Genomic DNA, 21,225 nt, shown 5'->3' on the forward strand with positions numbered 1-21,225 from the left:
AGGTTTCTGCGAAACTTCCCCAAAATTGCCATTGAATTTCTTACAATGCTCCATGATACATCAAAACTGCAGTGGGGAAGTCTCAGTGTGGAGGGATAAGTGTATCTCAAATGAGGACAAAAGACAGTCTTTTGTCACCCAGCATCTCTAAGTGCTTGTTATCCCTGGAGAGCTGATGCTTACAAATTCAAGTCTCTTGTCTGTTCATCTCTCCCAGACACTATTTATCAGGTAGCAATCTAGGAAATGAAGCGCTTTCTCTTCTCAAATATCGTATGGACATAGAGGCGAAGAACACTGGCTCTAGTTGCAGGACCTAGAGTCAAATCATGCTTACTACATGTTTGACCTGGACAAGTCATTTGTCTAATCGCCCTGGCTCTCATTTTCCTTATCGATAAAATGAAAGGATTAGAGTAGGTGGCCTTTAAGTGCTAGAGTTATGATCTTATGTAAAGTTTCAATTCAATCCTGTTCAAAATGAGAGAAAAAGATAGAGAAATTGAGAGACAAAGAGAGAAAGAGACAGAGACAGAGACAGCGTCAGAGAGAGATAGAGACAAAGAGAAAGACAAGGAAATATTGAGAGAGAGAGAGAGAGAGAGAGAGAGAGACAGAGAGAGACAGAGAAATAGAGAGAAAAGAGAAACAGAGAGACAGAAGACAGAGACAGAGACAGAGACAAGAGAGAGAAAGAAAGAGAGAGAGAGAGACAGAGAGATAGAGGGAGGAGGGAGGGAGAGAGAATTAAGCACCTAATATTTGTACTAGGCATTGTGAAAGGTATGAAATAATTAGAATCAAGAGGAGCAATTAGCTGTGGGTGCAGGGACTAAGAGCACACCCTCTTGTGTAAAAATGGAGAAGCTGTTCTTATTTCTGCACATGTGAATTGTTCTACTTTATTCTTATTGTTCCTTTTAGAGGGAAACTGAGTTATGAAATCATCAAAAGAATTTTTAAAGTTTTTAACACATTTAACACTCATCAGAGTTTTGTTTCCAGTTGTCTATTCAAGTGTCCAGGAGCTGGCTCAAGGAAGCAGCTTCAGTTTTGCATCAAAATGAATGGAATAGACTTTGTGATTTCTAATATTCTGTGAAATATCTGGATTTTTTTTTTTTTTTGGCCCGGTTAAGGTTTATAACATAAAAGAGCAGAATATCTTCAGCAGATAGACCTGAGATGCTTTGCCTTATGATTGGAAGTGATCTGTGAACAATAAAAATGCAAGCTTTAGGGCAAGCAATGAATATCGTGTAGGGTCTGAAGTCAAGGAGTCCTGAGTTTAATTGCAGCCTCAGACACTTGTTAATTGTATGACCCTGGTAAATCATTAACCTCTATTTGCTCAGTTTGTAAATCTCAGTTTGTCCCATTTGTAAAATAGGAATAAGAACATCTAACTTTCAGGATTGCTGTGGGGATCAAATGAGATAATATGTGCAAAGTGCTTAGCACAACATCTGGCAAATAAGTGATATGTAAATGTTAGCTATGGGATTTACCAAGATAAAAACCAGTGTAAGGCAAAATCTTACAAAATGAATGTTAAAACTTTCTTTATGTATATTTGGAAAAATAAAATATAAGTGAGGGGAAAAAAAGAAAAGAATGTGAGAAGAAAGGAGGCACTTTTTTAAAAAAATATTTTTTCTCCCCATTTATATGTAAAATAATTTAAAACATTTGTTTTTCAAATTTTTGAGTTCCAAATTTTCTTGTCCTTCTCCCCTTCTTGAGAAATCAAACAATTTGATATAGATTATATGTAGGCAGTCTTGCAAAACATATTTTCATATTAGTCATGTTAAAAAACAAAAAACAAACAAACAAACAAAAAAAAACAGACTCTTCTAAAACACCCAAGAAAAATAAAGTTTAAAAAAGTATGCTTTGATCTGCATTCAGACTATCATTTCGTTCTCTGGAGGGGGATGGCTTTTTTTTTTTTTATTGTGGATCCTTTGGAATTATCTTGGGCCACTGTATTGCTGAGAAGAGCTAAGGATTTTCTATAATTTCCAATTCTTTGCCACCAGAAAAGAGCTGCCATAAATATTTTTGTACATATAGGTCTTTTTTAAAAACTCTTTGGTCTGCAGACCCACAGATATTGATATTGCTGAGTCAAAGAGTAGGCTTGGTTTTATAGGTCTTTAGGCATAGTTTCTACTTGATCTCTAGAATAGTTGGTTCAGTTCATAACTCTACAAACTTCTTTTTCAGGGGTTCTTTCTTCAAGAGATTCAGGAAGTACTCTCTAGTCCTAGGATATCAGGGTAGTTTTCCTTGATAATTTCTTAAAATATGATGTCTAAGTTCTTCTTTTGATCATGGTTTTCAAGTAGTCCAAAAATTTAAAAATTATCTCTCCTTGATCTATTTTCTAGGTCAGTTGTTTTTATAATGACATATTTCATGTTTTCTTCTCTTTTTGCCTTCTTTTGATTTAGGGTTTTTGTTTGTTTGTTTGTTTGTTTTTTGATGTCTCATGGCATTATTAGTTTCTACTTCTCCAATTCTAATTTCTAAGGAATTATTTTCTTCAGTGAGCTTTTATGCCTCTTTTTCTAATTCTACTTTTTAGGGAATTCTCTTCACAGTCAATTTTTGTGTAACTTGTCCAATTCTTCTTTTAAAGCAGTTCTCTTCAGTGGATTTGTGTCCCTTCTTTAACATTTTATCTATTCTTTTATTTTTTTAGGTGTTTTTCCTTCAATATTTTTTGTGCCTTCTTTCCTAAACCGTTGATTCTTTTTTCATGATTTTCTTGCAACACTGTTTTCTTTTGCAGTTTTTCCTCTATCTCTTTTATTTGATTTCTAAAAATCTTTTTGAGTTCTTCCAAAAATTCTTTTTTGGGCTTGAGATCAATTCATAGGTTTGTTTGTTTGTTTGTTTGTTTGAGGCTTTGGATATGTTTTGATTTTATTGTTTTCTTCTGAGTTTGTGTTTTGGTCTTTCCTGTCACCATAATAATTTTCTTTCTTCTTCTTCTTTTTTATTTTTTTTTCTGAGATAATTGGGGTTAAGTGACTTGCCCAGGGTCACATAGCTAGGAAGTGTTAAATGTCTGAGGTCGGATTTGAACTCATGTCCTCCTGACTTCAGAACAAGTGCTCTATCTTAGTTACCCCATTATAGTAATTTTCTATGGTCAAGTTCTTTTGTTGTTATGTTTTGCTTATTTTTTCTAGTTTACTTCTTGATTTTTAATTTTATATTAAATCTGGGTTCTGCTCTTGAGGTGAAGGGAAGACTGTCCCAATGTTCAGGATTTTCCGTGCTGCTGTTTTTAAAGCCCATTCTGAAGTGAAATCTATAAGTTTTCAGTTCTTCCAAGGTGATGTGATCTAAAGAGAAATGTGGTCACTGCTTTCCAGTCTGTGCTTTGGTCCATGAGTGACCACAAGAACTTTTTTACTCTGAAACTGTGAGGAATGTTCCTACTCCTCTGTAGCCATAGCCTCTAGAATGCTAGTATTCCTCTTTGCCCTGGGACTATGATCTGGACTTACATATGGGCAATGCAAGAGTCTTGAACCCAATGTTAGCAAAGGATCCCTTGTAATTTCTTTCTAACAGTTGTTTCCCTTACTACAGAGAGCTCTAAAGCTGTAGCAACTAATTGATTCAGTAGCCCCCTAGTCTGATGCTGGCTTGTGGGGTGCAGCCTATGTGGTTCTTTGCTCCACTCTTACTCCAGTGTGACAGATCTTTCCTGCCAACATCTAAGTTGTCTTAGAACATTTCACTCCATCCTTTTGTGGATTCTGCTGCTCCAGAATTCATTTTGAAACGTTATTTAAAAGTTGTTTGGAGGGGAATTTAGGAGAGCTCGGGTAAGTCCCTGCCTTTACTCCACCGTTGTGGCTCAGTCTTCCTCAATCCCCACTTATCCAGAGTAAATAAAAAGAGGAATTTCCAACAAACTTTACCAATCCATTTTGGTTAGGTTTGGAAAAAATCAAGAATTTTTGTTAGGAGAGAATTAAATTAGAATAGACAGTATGCTATAAAATGAGACAACCTATGTTACATAACACTTTGCAGATCTTAAAATCCTATTTAAACATGAATTCTTGTTACTGCTGCTGCTACCAAAAAAAGCGTCCAAAAAGACACTTTGCCTTCTCCTCCAAGCTTAAAGCAGGGCCCTATCCCAATTAGGAAACACTCAAGGAAAGCTTATTTGAAGTAAAGTTACAATTGTCAATAAATTCTTTCTTTTTTTTTTTTTTTCATCCAATAAGGGAAATCATGTCTACTATATAACATAGAGACAGTGTAGCCTGGCAGAAAGTCAGGAAGATCAGGATTCAACTCCTTCTTCTGACCCATGTGATGCTGGCAAGTCACTTAGCCACTGGATATCTTGGCCGATTCTCCAAGATTAAAAATTTCAAAGAAGTTATTGACTTGTAGATAGAGTCTTCATTTGGGAGTTCTCTCTATCCAAAAAATTTCATCCCTATCCTTATGTAAAAAACATACATATTAAAGATTTTTCAGGACTGAACTTTGGATTGCTTAGTCATTTGGATATTTTAAAATGGGTTTCAGAAATAAACTTTCAAGTTTTTCTTTATCAAAAATAGTTAATCCCAGAGCTTGATTTAAAAAAATAAATAAAACCTTACTGAAACACTCTCTAATACCTGATTTGGTATCTGATAACCAATGGAATACACACACATATACACAGAGGGAAAGAGAGAGAGAAAGAAGGACACAGAGATGGAGATAGAGAAAGATAGAGAATGAGAAAGAGGGGGGAGGGAAAGAGGGAGGATGGAGACAGAAGGAGAGAGAGAGGGAAGAGAGAGAGAGAGAGAGAGAGAGAGAGAGAGAGAGAGAGAGAGAGAGAGAGAGAGAGAGAGAGGGAGAGAGAGAGAGGATTATTTTATGACAAATTATCTGGCAAATGCAACCTTGAAAACGAGAATATATGTTGTTAAAGCTAGCTAGCATTAGAGCAAATCAACATTCTATGATAATTTTTGGCATTCATTTTTTCCCCATGTTTAGGAAATTATACAGTTTTGGCTTGGGAAAGGTGTTGATGGATTTAGTTTTGATGCCGTTAAATTTCTCCTAGAAGCAACACATCTGAGAAATGAACCTCAAGTGGATAAAAATCAAATTCTGGTAATATTTTTAAACTTTTATTTTTCATTTCTTTTGAATGTGCTTGCCATGGAATTGATTTTTCTTTGGTTTGAGGGTATCCAGTACACCTAGTTTTGCCTTGTTGCATCATGTTCCTTTTAGACTTTCTTATTATAAAGTCCACAAATATACATGAGAGAAAATGTACATGAGAAAAAAAAATCCCAAGACTTGGGATTATGGCTTCTTCTCATCACTAATAGTGATGACCTTGGGCAATCCATGGTATCTCAGGATGCCTCAGATTACCCACCTTAAAAAGAGCTGTAAGGCTCGAGTTAAGGCATCTACAGTCCTTTAACTGTATAAATGTGAAATGTTATTAAGATTTATTTCCATTAAAGTTCTACCCTGATGATGCCTTATTGTTTGGAGGCGACCCTGGATCATTAAACACAAGGCCAGTGAAGAGCAAACACTGGCAGTTCCTATTGTGGCAGAATAGTTTAAGGACCACGCCCCACAACAGGCTTGGATGTCCATTTTCTAAGCCGAAGGTTGGCTACCAGCTTTGTTCTTTTGATGATTACAACTCCCAAAGACGGTCTGTTAAGGGTTGTGATTGGCAGAGGGGAAGGAATATCCACAGCGGCAAACTCAAAGGTTTTCAAATTTGGAAGTGTCACTGCTCTGCTTCCGAATGGATCTCAATAAATGACTGAAAACGAGAGAATATAAGATGACAAACTTGAGAGTTGAATGAGAACTTCTAGTTGAACCCCCTTTTTCAAATAAGAATATTGAGGTCTCTACAAACTTAGTCCCTGATTTTACCCCCAGTATTCTTTCTGCTGTTTATGGATACTTTGCAGCATCCTAGAAGCCCCCGGGGTTGCTGTCTCTCCATTTGTGTGCCTGTCAGAGGCTCATTGTTGCCAAGCTCCTGGAAGAGCCGCTAGGCCGTGTGAATGTGGGTTCGGTTCTTAAGGATTATTTCGGATTTTTTTTCAGACCATCTTGGCGTTGGTTGCTCAGTAAATATTTTAGTTTGGGGGTAATACACAGCACCTGTTGTATAGTGACAGGAACCAAATGTGGAGGGAAAAATACATTTTCCTTGTTTCTTTCTACAGGTTCTCCGAGGAGGAGATTATGAGCTTGGCTAATTGTAATGATAGTTAAATATCTTCCATCACTCGGGCCCTTTTCTAGGCATTAAAACCCTCTTTGGGACAGTGTTTAGGACCAGTCTGCTCTTGTGCAGTAAGTGATGGGTATTTGGCGTACGAGATGATCATCCGATTATGCTGTTTCAGGTGACAAACTACTCCGAGCTGTATCATGACTATACCACCACCCAAGTTGGGATGCATGACATTCTCCGCAGTTTTAGGCAGACCATGGACCGGTACAGCAGGGAGCCTGGTAGATACAGGTAACAGGATGCTCTTTTGTCCCCATTTTGGGGTACATTTTTTTCCATTTGTCCCCAATATGAAGTAGTGCTTAGAGGCAAAAATTATATTCCATTAAATATTTTATTAAGTACTTTTTGTACATCAGGCTGGGGATACAAAGATAAAAATGAAATAGCCCCTGTCCTTAAGGAACTTACACTAATCTCAGAAGATAAGCTATATACCTGAGTAGTAAATTCAAAGTATGTAGAAAATTGGAGAATAATTTTAAGAGGGGGAAAGTGGTTAAAGGCTTTGTGTCAGAGGACTATCTGAACTGTGCTTTGAAGGAACAGAGATTCCAAGAAACAAAAGGGGAATGAAGATATGCATTCCAGAAAACAAGTTGAAAGATGGAATGTCATGTATAGGGAAGAGTTGACAGGCTAAATTGATTGGAATGAAAATTATTATGAATTAGAGTAATATGAAACGAGATTAGAAAGGATCAGGCTATGGAAGGTTCTGAAAGCTAGTCTAAGGACTTTTTTGTTTTATCCCAGAAGCAACAGGGAACCATTGAAGATTTCTGAGTAGAGGAGAGGAATGGGCAGATCATTTCTAGAAAACAAAGTTCTAAAATTATCATTTATTTAATGTTAATTTGATGCAGACAAGTATATTTTTTATATCACCAGTAGTGCTAGTCTTTTTGACTCTGAATGCTTTACAAAACTTTCATTAAATACATACCTTCTTTAAAGTTCCCAATTAGTTTCTATTGGACTACTATTGTAAATAAGACAATGTTTACCCTCTGGAAACTTATAGTCTCATTATTGAAGGGATGAATGTTTATGAAGGATTTTGGAACATATATAGAGTGTTGAAAAACAAGTCAGCAGTACAAATTAAGGAGCAAAGTGCTTATGTAAGGAAGGTATGGAGACTGAAATGATGAAGGCTGATAGGATATATAGGAAGATTTCATCATCATCATCATAGCAGACATATAGCAACCTCTTTCAAGTTTGCAAAGCATGTATATGACGTTTGAGTCTCATGGCAACCCTGTGAGACAGGGTCCTAGTGGTGAGTTAGGAGTTTTAAGCTACATTTTAATAGAGGGGGAAGATTGATTAGCTTAAAAAATATCTTTCCCACTCCCCACCCCCAGCCCATTTTTAAGACACTTTAGCAGTTGAGTTTGTTCTTTTAAGTCTATAAGTTGTTGAAATATGTGGTATATTGCATAATCTTTCTTTATCATCTATCTATATCCATCCATCCATCCATCTATCTATCTATCTATCTATCTATCTATCTATCTATCTATCTATCTATCTATCCATCCATCTATCTATCCATCCATCCATCTATCTATCTATCTATTTATCTGTCTATCTATCTATCCATCCATCTATCTATCTATCTATCTATCTATCTATCTATCTATCTATCTATCTATTTATCTGTCTATCTATCTATCTATCTATTTATCTATCTATCTGTGTATCACCACTGGTAAGATTCTTGCAAATCCCCTCTGTATAAAATGTACATGACTTTGTATTTTTTATATATGTATATATCGATATAAATAGGTGGATATATCTATCTATATCTTGAGACCATTCAAGACTTTATATCCAATTAGAATGAACACTGTGTTAATATTGGAGAAAATCAAAACTTTTTTTAAAATTGTTTTGCAGATTTATGGGAACTGAAGCAAGAAACCAGGAAGACATTGAAGAAACCATGATGTACTATGGAGAGCCTTTTGTCCAAGAAGCAAATTTTCCCTTAAATTTTTACCTTACAGAAATGAATGGTCTCTCTGGAACCAAGGTATTTGAAGTTGTAGAATCCTGGATGAAGAACATGCCAGAAGGAAAATGGCCCAATTGGATGGTGAGCATTTAACTCAATCATAGGAAATAACCCTGTTTCTGTGGGTCTGTACTGCAGCAGCCTGAGATTTATTCCTAAAACTAGATGTGGATTTTTATGTAATACATTCTCCTGAGATCCATAAAGGACTCTACTTGGTAAAGAAGCATTTGTTAAGAGTTGACTATGTACTGGGCACTATGTTAAGCATTGGAGATAAAATAAAGGTAAAATTCAACTTGCTCCAAAGATTATGATCTCAAAGTGCAGAAAATACACCCAGAAAGAAACTGTTATAGACTGTTAATATTCTAGGAGTATAGAGAAGAAAGAGCAATATAAGCTCCAGTGACTGAAGAAAGTGTCTCCCTTTTCTATTTATGGTCAAGGACAAATTCCACTTCTTCCACAAAAGCCTTCCCTGCCTAAAGCAAACCTGTCCTTCCTTTGGACTTTGACGATTATTCTATTAAACTCATTTGGCTGATGATTCATATTTTGCTCTCTTCTTGTCCTGATTTCAATATATTTAGCCAAAAAGAATGAAACCTCAAATTTGGAGACACAAAACATTTTTTATTGTCAATTTGGCTGCACTGGGGTTTTATTTATTTATTATTTATTTCTTTATATTTGTTGTTGAATTGTTAAAGTTAATAAAAAAGCATTTTATTGCTTAATTTGCCAACAGTTATCTCCCCAACCCAAATGTAAGCTTCTTGAGGGCAGGATTATCTGAAGACCTGACATGCCATCATTTTAAGTTTTTGTAACTTAGTTTTATTTTTACTATTATTTCCCTTGGTTTCTTAATGTACTAATGGTATGATGACCCTTAACCCCCAAAAGTGGGCAATTCAGTTAGCTGAAGGATGCTAACAATAGGAAAGAGTGGAACATTCTAGGGAATGTTTGCTTTGGAGGTTTAGTTGAAGAAACTCCCTAGTGCTCAGGATTACTGTTGCATAAATTATATTATTTTTATTTTGCTTCTTATGGGTTTTATGGTAGCTGCGTTTGTGATCTGGCCATGTCATTGGAAAGAGAACCTTGAGCCTCAGTCACGGCCAGGGCCCAGCTCCAGGCAGCCATCATCTTGCCCCAAGCTTTTTGCCTATTCTTGATTCTCTTAGTGTTTCACAGTGTTCCAGCCCACATGACAGTTGCTTTGTCCTGTTTACAGGGAAATGATTTACTGCTCCTTCACCAGCAGGGGAGAGATCTCTTGCATTAGTTTTAAACATGTATTGATGACAATTGCCACATACAATGAGTCGTTTCGTAATATAGCATACCAAACACTGGCCACTCCCCCCACTGTGATTATGTCTGTTTATCATTTGAATGAACTCTATAATGGACAAGAATACTCATCAGGCACTTGTTGCTTGGTGAGGTGACTGAAGTTGGAAATATTTCTGAGTAAATAAAGCAGCAGAGATTTCCCTAGAAGACTTGGACTCGCATTCAGTAATTTGCCTAAGTCCTCAAAATAATAAAAAGGATGCAGAAAAAAATATATTTCATTTTCTGAATAGAAATGATGAATTTTGAAAATAAATCTCACAATACTTTTTTTTTTTGGGGGGGGCTGAAGCAATTGGAGTTAAGTGACTTGTCCAGGGTCACACAGCTAGGAAATGTTAAGTGTCTGAGTCTACATTTGAACTCGGGTCCCTCCTGCCTTCAGGGCTGATGCTCTATCCCCTGCACCACCTAGCTGCCTCACAATAGCCTATTAAAGTGCAATTATAAAGGTTCTTCAGCATTGACAGTAGCAGAAATAGGGAGGTCCTATCTTATTTCTACCTTTCAGTCTATCATTTAGACTAGCACTTCTTAAACTCTTTACAACCCCTTTTCACCCACGAAGTTTTAGTGTGATCCTGGGGATATGGGTATAAAAAAAGGTACACAAACCAAACATTTACTGACAATAAATCATAATTCTGCATTCATTTACAGGACCCCATATACCGTCATGTCCCACAGTTTAAGATGCTTTGATTAGATTACAGAACAGTTATGTTACATTTCATTCTCTTAATATTACTGAAACATGTTATTATATATACATCTCTACATACACATATGTACATACAATATACACATATTGCTTATGCAACCCTTCTAGAATGTTGAAATTATTTTTTGTTATTATATTTGATTCAGAAGAGGGACAGGGACAGGATTCTAGAATGTACTTTGAACTGTATTTCTACAAATACTTAATTTTTAGATTGGAGGACCTGACATTGTCCGGTCATCTTCTCGTTGTGGAAAAGACTATGTCAATGTCATGAATATGCTAATCTTAACACTTCCTGGGACACCTATAACTTATTATGGCGAAGAAATAGGAATGGAAAATCTTTTAAGAGAAGATGTAAATGAAAGCTATGATGTAAGTATAATGTAGCTTAAATATTTCAATAGTAAAAATGTTTGTTAAACCAGAGAAATATCATATTTTATTAGTTCAGTTAATAATAAACTAATAAGATTAATTTGTTATTAATAAACTAAAATTAGTTTATTAGGTAAGCTAATTAATTTACCATAATCATTGCCATTATGGTAATAATAATATTATACTATATAATATAATATGGTATCATATTAGTTTATGATACCAGCTCAGTATAATTTTTATGAGGTTCAGCAAGGTCTATTGGAAGGGAAGGTGGATTAAGGCTCCAGCCTTAATCGGGTGCCAGCCCTGCCACTGCTTCTTCTAGGCTCTGTGAACTTGGATGCCTCATTTAGCTTCTCTGGAGACTTTTTTTCCTTCTCTCTAAAATGAAGGTGATTTCTATACTGTTTAGTTTACAGTTTTTTTTTGTTTTGTTTTTTTAAGGATCAAAGTGCTCTGTAAATTGTAAAGTGCTATATAAATTTAAGGTGATAGTATTAGAGTTCCTAAGGGCTTCCTCTCTCTTTCTTTGAAAAGGAGCCAACTAAAAATTTGTTTTTACAATCTGTTCTGCCACATTTTAATGCTAAAGCAGATGGCATAAATCATTCTTTTATTTACCTTCTGCATGACCAAATGTGGTACTTGGTACAAATGACGTCACCTTCACACTCTATATGGAAGGACACAAATTGAACTTAAATCTTCATGTCTGAGATGATTCCAGAGAATGGTCCCTGAAAGCTGAAGTTTTCTGTTTTCTGAGTGAATACTTGTTTTGACTGCATATAGCCCAATTTCCTAATATTTGATTAAAGTGGATTTTCTATTATTTAGGGTCTATAATATTAAACTCGACAATGACTAGAAATGAGCTTTATGCAATAAGTTGTCTGGATCAATGTTGCTACAAGAGACTGTAGGTTAAAACTAATATTCTGAAAAGTACATATTTCAAGTAACTTCCTGAAAATAAATTTAATGGAATTTACTTGCAACAACATGTTCTGAACTATTACCCTGGAAATGATGAATGGACTAAGGAGTCTAACAAGTACTAAACTCTTAATATGTGCTAGTTCCTGTAAACTATAATTAAGAAATATTTATCAGAATTTTTAGAATTTGATTACCTATTGTTGTTTGACTTTTTTTGGTTTGTTTTCTAGACCATCCTGCTTTCAAAGTCTCCAATGCAGTGGGACAACAGCTCCAATGCTGGGTTTAGTGAAAGCAACCAAACCTGGTTACCCATCAATACAGATTACGAAGTTCTGAATGTTGAGGTAAATGCTAAAATCTGCAAAATCATTAGATGGATTCTGGTCCAATTTAGGCTTTTTGTTGACTCCGTAGTAATTTTCCACACTCATCCCACTATTGTGTATAAACAAATGTAATGTATATTACAATGTAATAACTCTAAAGTCATACTTAGTGGTAAACTTTCTCTTGTATTAAGCAATTATTAATGTGTTGCACCTAGGTGCAAAGACATGATGCTAAACATCGGGGATACAAAAACTAAAAATGTTATCACTATTCAACTGATCTCAAGGAGTTTATTACATTCTGAGATCACCATTTTTCTTCCTTGGGAGTTAACATATTGAAAGGTCACAAGGAAATTTCACCAGTCATTGGAGTGCTACAAATGGATAATTCCTTTGAGCTGAGATAAGAAGATAGATGTTTTGTTTTAGACTATCACATATCAAGTCAAATAGAAAAAAAAAAAACCAAAAAAAACTTTAAAAACTATGTGGATCTGATAACTAGGCTGTTTGGGTAAAACAATGGGGGCTACTCAGGGCAGTAGGGAGACTTTTTAAGTAGTTTACTAGGGGTGATATTAATATCTTCCAATATCATGGTGATAAAAAAGTTTTGTAAATTATATAAAGACAAAATTTCTTATAACAGAAAATCTCCGTTGTAGGTGTTAACAGCCGATAATTTGCACAGCACTTTAAAGGTTTGCAAACCACTTTTCTCTTATTTTACAGATGAGAAAATAGTGATGCAGCAAAGTGATTTATACATAGAAACAGCATTTGAGGCCATCTAGTCTAAAGAGAAGGGCCCAAGGCCCAAAGAGTTCATAAAGCATGCTTAGGGCTGTAGAGTTGATGACCTTGAACTTCATATCCAGGATCTGTCCAGCAGGCTCCATTGCCACTTCACAAGTGCAACCTTTTAAATTCTTAGTAAAATTATCTGCAGTAGCTAGATGGATAGAATATTGGTCCTAAAGTCAGGAAGATCCGAATTCAAATCCAGTCTCAGTCACTAACACTTACTGTGTGATTACTGTGTGAGTCACTTAAAGCCAACTGCCTCACAAAAAATAAAATAAAATGATCCTCATTTCAAAGTTGCCTAAACTGTGACTTACAGAGAGGAGGAGTTTGCCCTTGGTCCCACAGCTGGTAAGTATACTCTGAACCTGGGTGTTTCTTGATTTGAGGATCAATGCTCCTAAGTCCTACAATTAATTACTACTCCACAAGGGATTTTCACCAAGTATACTGATGATTTCTTCAGAGAATTAGTAGAACCCAGCAGCTAGAAGAATTCTCTATCAAAAGAATTCAGGATAAGTAGAAAAGTCTTTCTTTAAAAGGTGAAAAGTTAAAAGGTTAAAGCACACTTTCACTGCTTACTTTAAATATCTTTAGGGCTTTCTGATATTTATTTCTGGTCTAGTCAACCTAAAGTCTAACCATTTTGGCAAAAATGCGATATCTGTTTGGAAGGCTGAGGTCCCAAACAAATCAAGTCACGTATAATACATCTCAGGGAGTCTTGTGGGAACCTCGTTTTTCACACGTAGTTGTCTGACCATTGTAAAACACATAAAATCTCTGAAACTTCTCAGATGGGAGATAGGTGGTAGATACAACAAATTATGGATCCCCGAGTGTCAGCACTGTGTAGTGGTAGGACTCCTGGTCTGGAGAGTCAGGACCTTGTGATTTTCATAGTGAGAAAATCTCAATTTCTACATGTGTAAAACTGGGATAACTCCTGTTGTAGTTATCTTCCACAGGGTTGTTGTGAGGATCTAATGAAGTAACATACAAAAGTCCTTGCAAACCTGAAAGCTCTTTCTCAATTTGGCCATTAATCTTCTTTTTGTAGCAGTCCGCAACTGTGAGGAAAGGAGCAGCTAAAAAACCAGAGTGATCTATATTTCAATTGCCAAGAGACTTCTTTTGTCACCCCCATAATTCTTCACTTCAAAGTGTAACTAACAACATATATTTGGGAAATGAATTACTTGTCTAGCATATTAGGTACAGAAAATATTTTTAAAATTTTATAACTGCATATTTACCTGATTAATTTTTTTAAATAAACACAGGTTCAGAAGACTCAAGCCACTTCCCCCCTAAAGCTGTATCAAGAACTAAGTTCCCTGCGCCTCAATGAGCTGCTTCTTAGCCGGGGATGGCTGTGCTACCTTTGGCACGATGATAACTTTGTGGTATACATGAGAGAACTTGATGGTTTAGACAGAGTCTTTACCATCGTGCTGAATTTTGGAGACACAGCAAAAGTGAATTTGCAGGCTCTTTCTATAGGATTCCCAGAAAAAGCAAGCATCAAGCTGAGCACCATGTCCATTAACCAAGGAGAGACTGTGACCACGAACGCAGTGACAGCCAGAAAGGGGGAAGGACTCATTCTGGAGCACAAAATGCCCAAACTCCTGCACCATCAAGAAGCCTTCAAAGACAAGTGTCTTGTTACAAGCAAAGCATGTTATTCTAGCTTCTTAAATATCTTATACGATGCCTGCTGAGATAGTCATCAGTCTTTTGGGCCTTAGATTGCCGCAGTCCCTTCACCTGCAGCTTGACAATGAATGTGACCAATTTTAATACTTAAGTATTTCTAAAGATTGAATTTCGGTGAAAAGTTATGCAATACTTTTAAGATGTAATAAATACAGAAAACCATATGTGAAATGTTATTTCTTGAGATAATATTTGATGGAGAAGCAGCACGGCATACTGGGCCTTAAGAGTTAAGATGACCTGGTTGCATCTTCTGCCCTCCCCCAGTCACTGAATGATCAAGAGCAAGGCACAGCTCTTAAGGTCCTCAACAACTACAATTTGCAAGCAGTATTATAAGTTTTCCCATTAGGAGCTCTTATACAAGTAAAATTAAAGGGCTTATTAATAGGAGTATTTAGCATTTTAAAATTAGCAAAGAACTTTATAGAAGTTATCTCATTTGATCTCCACAAAACCCTGTGCTTTGGGTGCCATTATTATCCCCACTTTATGGATGAGTAAAAACTGAGGCTGAGAGATTGAGTGATTTGTGGGGAGGCAGGATTGTGCTCTTATCTTCCCGACCCCAAGTTCCATGCTTTCTCCACTGCACCATCTGGATGCTCTTCAAAAATCAATGACAGAGAATCAGGGAGTTTTATTTTATTTATTTTATTAACTTCAGTGGGAAGAATTTTATTTTGTTTCAATCAGTTTAGGCCCGTGAAAAAAACCAAAACGAACCTAAAATCTTTGCTCTGTTCTCAGTTAGACTGGTTTTGTTTCCTCCCCAAACTCTAAGAAAAGGGGATGGAGCTAGAACAGAGAGATTCGAGGGAAGTAGGGGAGGATAAAGAACTGGCCTAGGTAAGACAAGGTTTGGATGGTGAGAGAATTCTAAAGAATGTCACCCTCTGACACAGCTCTGCCAGCCCCCAAAGAGCATGAGAACTAACACTGCACTTCTGGGGCCCTCCGTGCTACTGCCTCAGATGTACTGCAACGTCCATCTTGTCTCAAAATGGGTATTAGTTGAGGGGACCAGTGTCGTCAAGCCCAAGTTCTTTGTACAGAAAAGCAAGACGTTTGGCAACCTAAAAAAAAAACAAATTTGAACACATGAGTCACTCTAAAGTAATAGAGCAGAGTTCAGGCTATCTTATTAACTGCTCTCTCTCAAACAAGGTAGGTGGCACCTTATGGACCAACACAGAGGGAAGTCCCTTTCCTCTGAGTGCCTTCCATCACTGTGTAGGTATGGCTCCCCTTTTTACTGATCCTGCTCATCCCTTCCACCTTTCTAATTCCATTTCTTTTTCTCCTTTTACCTTTTGTGGTCATTATACCATAAGACTGTTGGTAAACCTCAGGTTAAGACGACCATCTCTGACACAATCTATAGTTACAGGATAGGAGATGGTTCTTATTTTCTGGGAATAATGATTGTGATTTTATCTGATGGGGGGGTTTGCAACATACCTCAATTACAGAGTCCTCCCCAAAAGCTGCAGCGTGGCTTCCTCCAGTCTGAACATCTAAAATAATATTAGGACTCTTTCTTCCTGCAAGTACATTTAAAATCAGTAAACAGAAAAATCTTAACCAGAAAGGGGCTTATTTACTTTTTAGGTCTTGATATTATTCCCCAGAGGGCAAGGTAGATGTAGCTGCTCTACGAGGCAGATGTGTGTGCATGTACTAAATGGGCAGTCTTATCACTGAGCCAAGATGTATACCATAGCCTTTCAAACTTTCTGACTGCTGACCATGACACACGTCCTTCTAGAAACAGCTATGGAGAAGTGGATGTTCAAATTAGTCAAAAGTTCTTGGTAGAGGAGCTACTGTGAGTCCATGGACTTTAGGCAGCTGCTGAAAAAGTTGCTAATATTCCTTGAGGGAAAGGGCAGCAAGTAGAATCCAGAAATCTTGATTCTAATTTTTACTTGCTTCTGAGTCCTGCCTTGGTATTTTATTTTATTTTTTTAAGTTTTGATTCCTCTCATTTTTTAATGTCACTTCCCAATTTACTACATCTTTTATCTTTCCCCCCAAAGAATCTTCCCTTGTACAAAAGAAAAACAGTTGACAATGCAACAATCACATCTAACAATGTATGCAGGCACCTATTTCTCTAACAAGAGGTGCTATTTTCTCTCACATGTCTTCTGAGATCAAGACTGGCAAATGCACTTAATATGAATTCTTTGTTGAGAAGCATCATGGCATAAGGGACAGAATTCTGGCCTGGGATCTGGAAGACCTAAATTCAAAGCCCTCCAGCTAGCAAGTCATTTCACGGCTTCTGTGTTCTTCAGGCATCTCCCTAGGACTTAATCTACTTAGGCTTTTGACTTAAGTTACAGATCTGCAATACTTTAAGGAGTTCCCATTACAGGAATTTCCCACAATGATGAAAGTACAGATCCTTACATTCTTTGCTGCTATTAAAAAAAAGTACTGTGGTTTAAGCAAATATATCACTCAGGGAACTATGTTCTAATATTGCCATTGCTCACTTGAGAAGGTGATTTAGAGGGCTTTGAAATTATGGAAGAGGACAGACAAAGGAAATATGAGAGACTTGAGAAGTAAGAAGGAGTTGAAGAAGAAAGAAGGCTAGAAAGTGGGTGTTCCTCTCAAGTGTTAACGAGGTGAGAAGAATCTGATGAACTTTCACCCAAGCAGTTTCCAACAGCGGTGCTACACGGGGAGTCAAGATCAAGATAGACAAGGATTGAGTCTCTCACTTCCAGGAAATACAGAGATTAGGAAGAATTCTGAAATGACCTGCACTGAATATGTGATATTGTATTCTGTCTTAGATATAAGATACTTAAATATCTTATATAAGTTACTTATATCACTTAAATGCAGGCTGGTCTCCTACAAAAGGAGGTAGATAGATATATTTTGACACAGAGAATGAAGTGTTCATTAAAAGACAAATAAATTTTAAAAAAATCTGAAGAAGCAGAGGAGAATCCTGACCTATTTCTGGGGGTTACAAATTAAAAGAAAGACCACTTAACACTTGGAACTAGGAAACAAATAAAAGACTCCTTCTGGAGGAGGAGGTGGAGGCTGCTCATTCTCCAAAGACAGATTTTTTTTTTTTCCCCATAGATCTTCTCATGTAAGAGGCCAATCAGAGAGGATTATAGGAAGAAGTAGTGATGGATGACTTCCTGCCCTGGATACCAGAGTAGCCTAGTCACCTTTTGACTGTATATCAACAAAAAGACCTTCCCCCCCCCCAACTGATGGATATGTATCCAAGACATGAAAGTATTCCCCAAGATTTCAAATGAGAAGATTACTATCCATTTCTGGTGATTCACATGGCTCTGACTGATACTGCCAGAAGAAATCTGGAAAGCATTCCTATAGATTATGAAGTGTTGCTCAAGAAATAGAAGAATTGGGAGGCAGCTAGGTGGCGCAGTGGATGGAGCACCAGCCTTGAATTCAGGAGGACCAGAGTACAAATCTGGTCTCAGACACTTAACACTTCCTAGCTGTGTGACCCTGGGCAAGTCACTTAACCCCAGCCTCAAAAAAAAAAAAAAAAAAAAAAACAAACAAACAAACCCAAAAAGAAATAGAAGAATTTAGGGGTTGAAGGGTACTGATTCAATATAATTACCTATCTAAAGTATGGGACTCAGAAAAGAGAGGTAGATTTGGGATTTGAATAGCTGGTTCATAAGCTGATGCTGGAATATGAAACTTCAATTTCTGGACCATGGCTTCAAATATATAAGGATATTTATGGCCTAAACTTATGGCCAGAGTTCAGAATGTACCTAATAAGGGCTGATTCTTGCAAATCTAATCTAAAGGACTTTAAGCTGAAAACAAAGGATAGACTGTCTCTGAATATACTGCTAAACTTAAAGAATAGCAGTCACTACTATATCCAAAAGTTTATAGGAGACAATTCTAGGAGATGGTAGAATGCGGAAGCTTCAATACAAGAGGATGAAAAAGTAGAGGCAATAGATGTAGATGATTTTTAAAAGAAGATTTGCAGTCAAATCTCCTTGTTCCCTTGAATTACATATGGATAATGCCATTCCATTTCTCTACAGAAAGCAGCATAATGTAGTGGGAAGAGCACACAGACTGAGAGCTGAAAAGGTCTTTGGTGTTTGATCTAATTCCTGAATTTTACAGCAGAGCAAAGAGGCCTTAGAGGGAAAGTGATTTGCCTCTGGTAATTTGGTTAATAAATGGAAGAGCAAGGGTTTAGTCCCCTCTGTCTCTAAATATAGTGGTACTTTCCACAGCACTGTGTTGCCTCCTATAGTCAGTAGAATCAAGAAGAATTTATGAAGTGTTGACAAGGGGTCAGGTACTGTGCTGAGCACTAGGAATACAAACACATGAAGAAAAATTCAAATAGTTCCTGCCTTCAGGGACCTTATATTCTAATGGAGAAAAAAGAAGCGGAGAAACTGGGTAGGAGTTCAGGTTCTGAACTCCTGGCACGGCCAGGTCTGAAGAGTCCTAGGGAGGATCTGTCTGCCAGCCCACTCCAATCCTCCTTTCCTTCATAGCTACCAAAGGGAGTCATTCCCCTCGTTAATAAGTGGCTCCTTATCTTCAGGATCAAATACAAAACTGTCCATTTGGCATTCAAAACCCTTCATAACTTAGCACTCCGCGTTTTCTCTGGCTGTGGCCCAGTCCCTGGAATGCCCCTTCTTCCTCTCTGCCTTCTGGCTTCCCTTAAGTCCCAACTAAAATCTCACTTTCTATGGAAAGCTTAATTCTAGTGCCTCCCCTCTTAATTATTTCCTATTACTCCTCAAGTACAATGTCTGTTTTGCTCTCTTTGTATTTCCAACACTCAGCACAATGCCTGCCACAGAGCAGACACTTGATAAAGGCTTAATAACTGAGAAGCAGATGGGGCAGAGCCCCTACAAGGAAGGGCTCAAGATGTCCGAGATAGATGACTGCTGGAGCAAAAACGGGGGGGGGGGAAAAAAAAGGAGAAGAGAAGGGACAAAGGTAGAGAAGGAGAAAGGGAGAAAAGGAGAGAGTGAGAGAAAGACAGTGTGAGCATCCTCCTGGCCTAAATGCTGCTCCTGAAGCACAACACTGTCTTAGGGGTCTCCAAGTCTTTTTTCAGGCTACCCCTTATAGCTGTAATGTTCTGCCCGGTATAGGAAACATTTCAGTTTTCCTTTGTTCAAGACTCAGTTCAAATCCTAGCTCCCTAGAAGGGAGACTTTCTCTCTTTCCCTTCTGAGATCATATTCCTTCTACTTTGTAGGCTGCCAGTTATTTACATGTGGTCTACCCAGCTAGACAACGTGAACTCCTTGAGAGCGGGGGCTCAGGACTGGGCACAGACTAAGTGATTGGTAAATGCTTGCTGACTTGATTGACTCCTTTGGAAGACTACTATATGTAATATAGTTACATATGACAAAGATCAAGAAGTTGCAGATATCTGGTTTAACCTTTTCTATTACTGTTCTCTGCCCAGGAAATATTCTTTTCCTAAAGTGGAGAGGTGTCGATTTGCTCTCCTGAATCCTTCTCTCTGACAGACAAACTGGGCATCCTTCAGCTCTTCTGCCAGTGGGACTAAATGTTACTTTCAGTTATTTTTGTCTGTTACTAACAAGCTTGTAGTCTTGTTGCAAATTTTTTAATGGTTACTACAGGGTTCATCTCTGGCTAAAGGGGCCAATTAGGGTGGTTTGTTTTGTGATATAAGAGATTTTGGGGGGAAAAATGCAAAACCCTATCAATATCTTATCCTTGGAGAGTGACATCTATTGTTGGGTTCTCAAGACTGTCTTCCATTCTTCTTTCAGGTTAGAAAGAAGAAAGACACAAGACTGAGCGAAATTAGGAAAAGGGAATAAAAGCTTTGTCACAGAATATTGTTTACCACTTAAGAAAACTGGACACAGTGTTCCTATTTCAGCAATTCTTGACATCTCACAGCTGTCCACCCACAGTTCAAAATATTATTTAATGAAAAAATTGGCCTGTTTTCTCATAGCAACCAGGTACTCAACAATTAGGGCATCTGCTAGTCAGAGCAACCTGCCTCTTTGATTTTGATATATTTGAATAAATAAGATACCTAATAAGATAAGATTTTGCTCCTAAATACGGAATGTGCTTCTTTATGGAAGGGAGGCTTGGTTAATTTTTGGCTATAGATGTTATATGTTAACTAGCTGTAATTAAACCCTGGATAGAGGTGTTGGATTTTGATGATGGTACCGGGGCCTAAAGAAAGAGGAAGTGCATCTTCTTTTACCATAATACACAGAAAAAAATTTCAGAGATAACTAGTTACTGGTAATATTTTTGAAAATAAGCAATTCTTATTTCTCATATTGTTTTATTTTTAAGGGAGATAATTTTTATTTTTGTGACCTCAACTTGAAGTTAACTATTAATGTTGTTCATTAGTCATAGTCTTTTGAGGAGGCTATTTTGAAGACATTAGACCATAGTAGAAAGACCACAAAATTAAAATTTGTTAAAAGTGCTCTTTTTGTGTGTAATGCTGTTCAGATATTCTGAAACATTTTCCCCTAAGCAAAGCTTCTTCCCTTTCCATACTATACCATGGAGGAAATATCTAATAGCCCATACA

General features: G+C 37.1%; 2 protein-coding genes across 4 annotated transcripts in view; one reads left to right on the plus strand and one right to left on the minus strand.

The window, feature by feature from the left end:
- The window catches only part of SLC3A1 (solute carrier family 3 member 1), a 29,412-nt gene extending 14,633 nt beyond the window's left edge, over positions 1–14,779 (plus strand). Inside the window, exons 5-10 of the mRNA XM_074286711.1 lie at positions 5,032–5,151; positions 6,429–6,547; positions 8,225–8,423; positions 10,642–10,806; positions 11,985–12,101; positions 14,180–14,779. Coding sequence (XP_074142812.1) covers positions 5,032–5,151; positions 6,429–6,547; positions 8,225–8,423; positions 10,642–10,806; positions 11,985–12,101; positions 14,180–14,620 — 1,161 coding nt within the window. The 3' untranslated portion in view covers positions 14,621–14,779. The remainder of the gene's footprint in view (positions 1–5,031; positions 5,152–6,428; positions 6,548–8,224; positions 8,424–10,641; positions 10,807–11,984; positions 12,102–14,179) is intronic.
- Positions 14,780–15,253: 474 nt separating this feature from the next.
- PREPL (prolyl endopeptidase like) overlaps positions 15,254–21,225 on the minus strand; it is a 39,584-nt gene continuing 33,612 nt past the window's right edge. For all 3 annotated transcript variants that reach the window (XM_074286709.1, XM_074286710.1, XM_074286708.1), the window contains 2 exons: positions 16,077–16,159; positions 15,254–15,691 (listed from right to left, as the gene is read on the minus strand). In XM_074286709.1, the coding sequence (XP_074142810.1) occupies positions 15,626–15,691; positions 16,077–16,159 (149 nt within the window). In that variant the 3' untranslated portion in view covers positions 15,254–15,625. The remainder of the gene's footprint in view (positions 15,692–16,076; positions 16,160–21,225) is intronic.

The sequence above is a fragment of the Sminthopsis crassicaudata genome, chromosome 2 (assembly GCF_048593235.1).
Source record: "Sminthopsis crassicaudata isolate SCR6 chromosome 2, ASM4859323v1, whole genome shotgun sequence".
Classification (NCBI taxonomy): domain Eukaryota; kingdom Metazoa; phylum Chordata; class Mammalia; order Dasyuromorphia; family Dasyuridae; genus Sminthopsis; species Sminthopsis crassicaudata.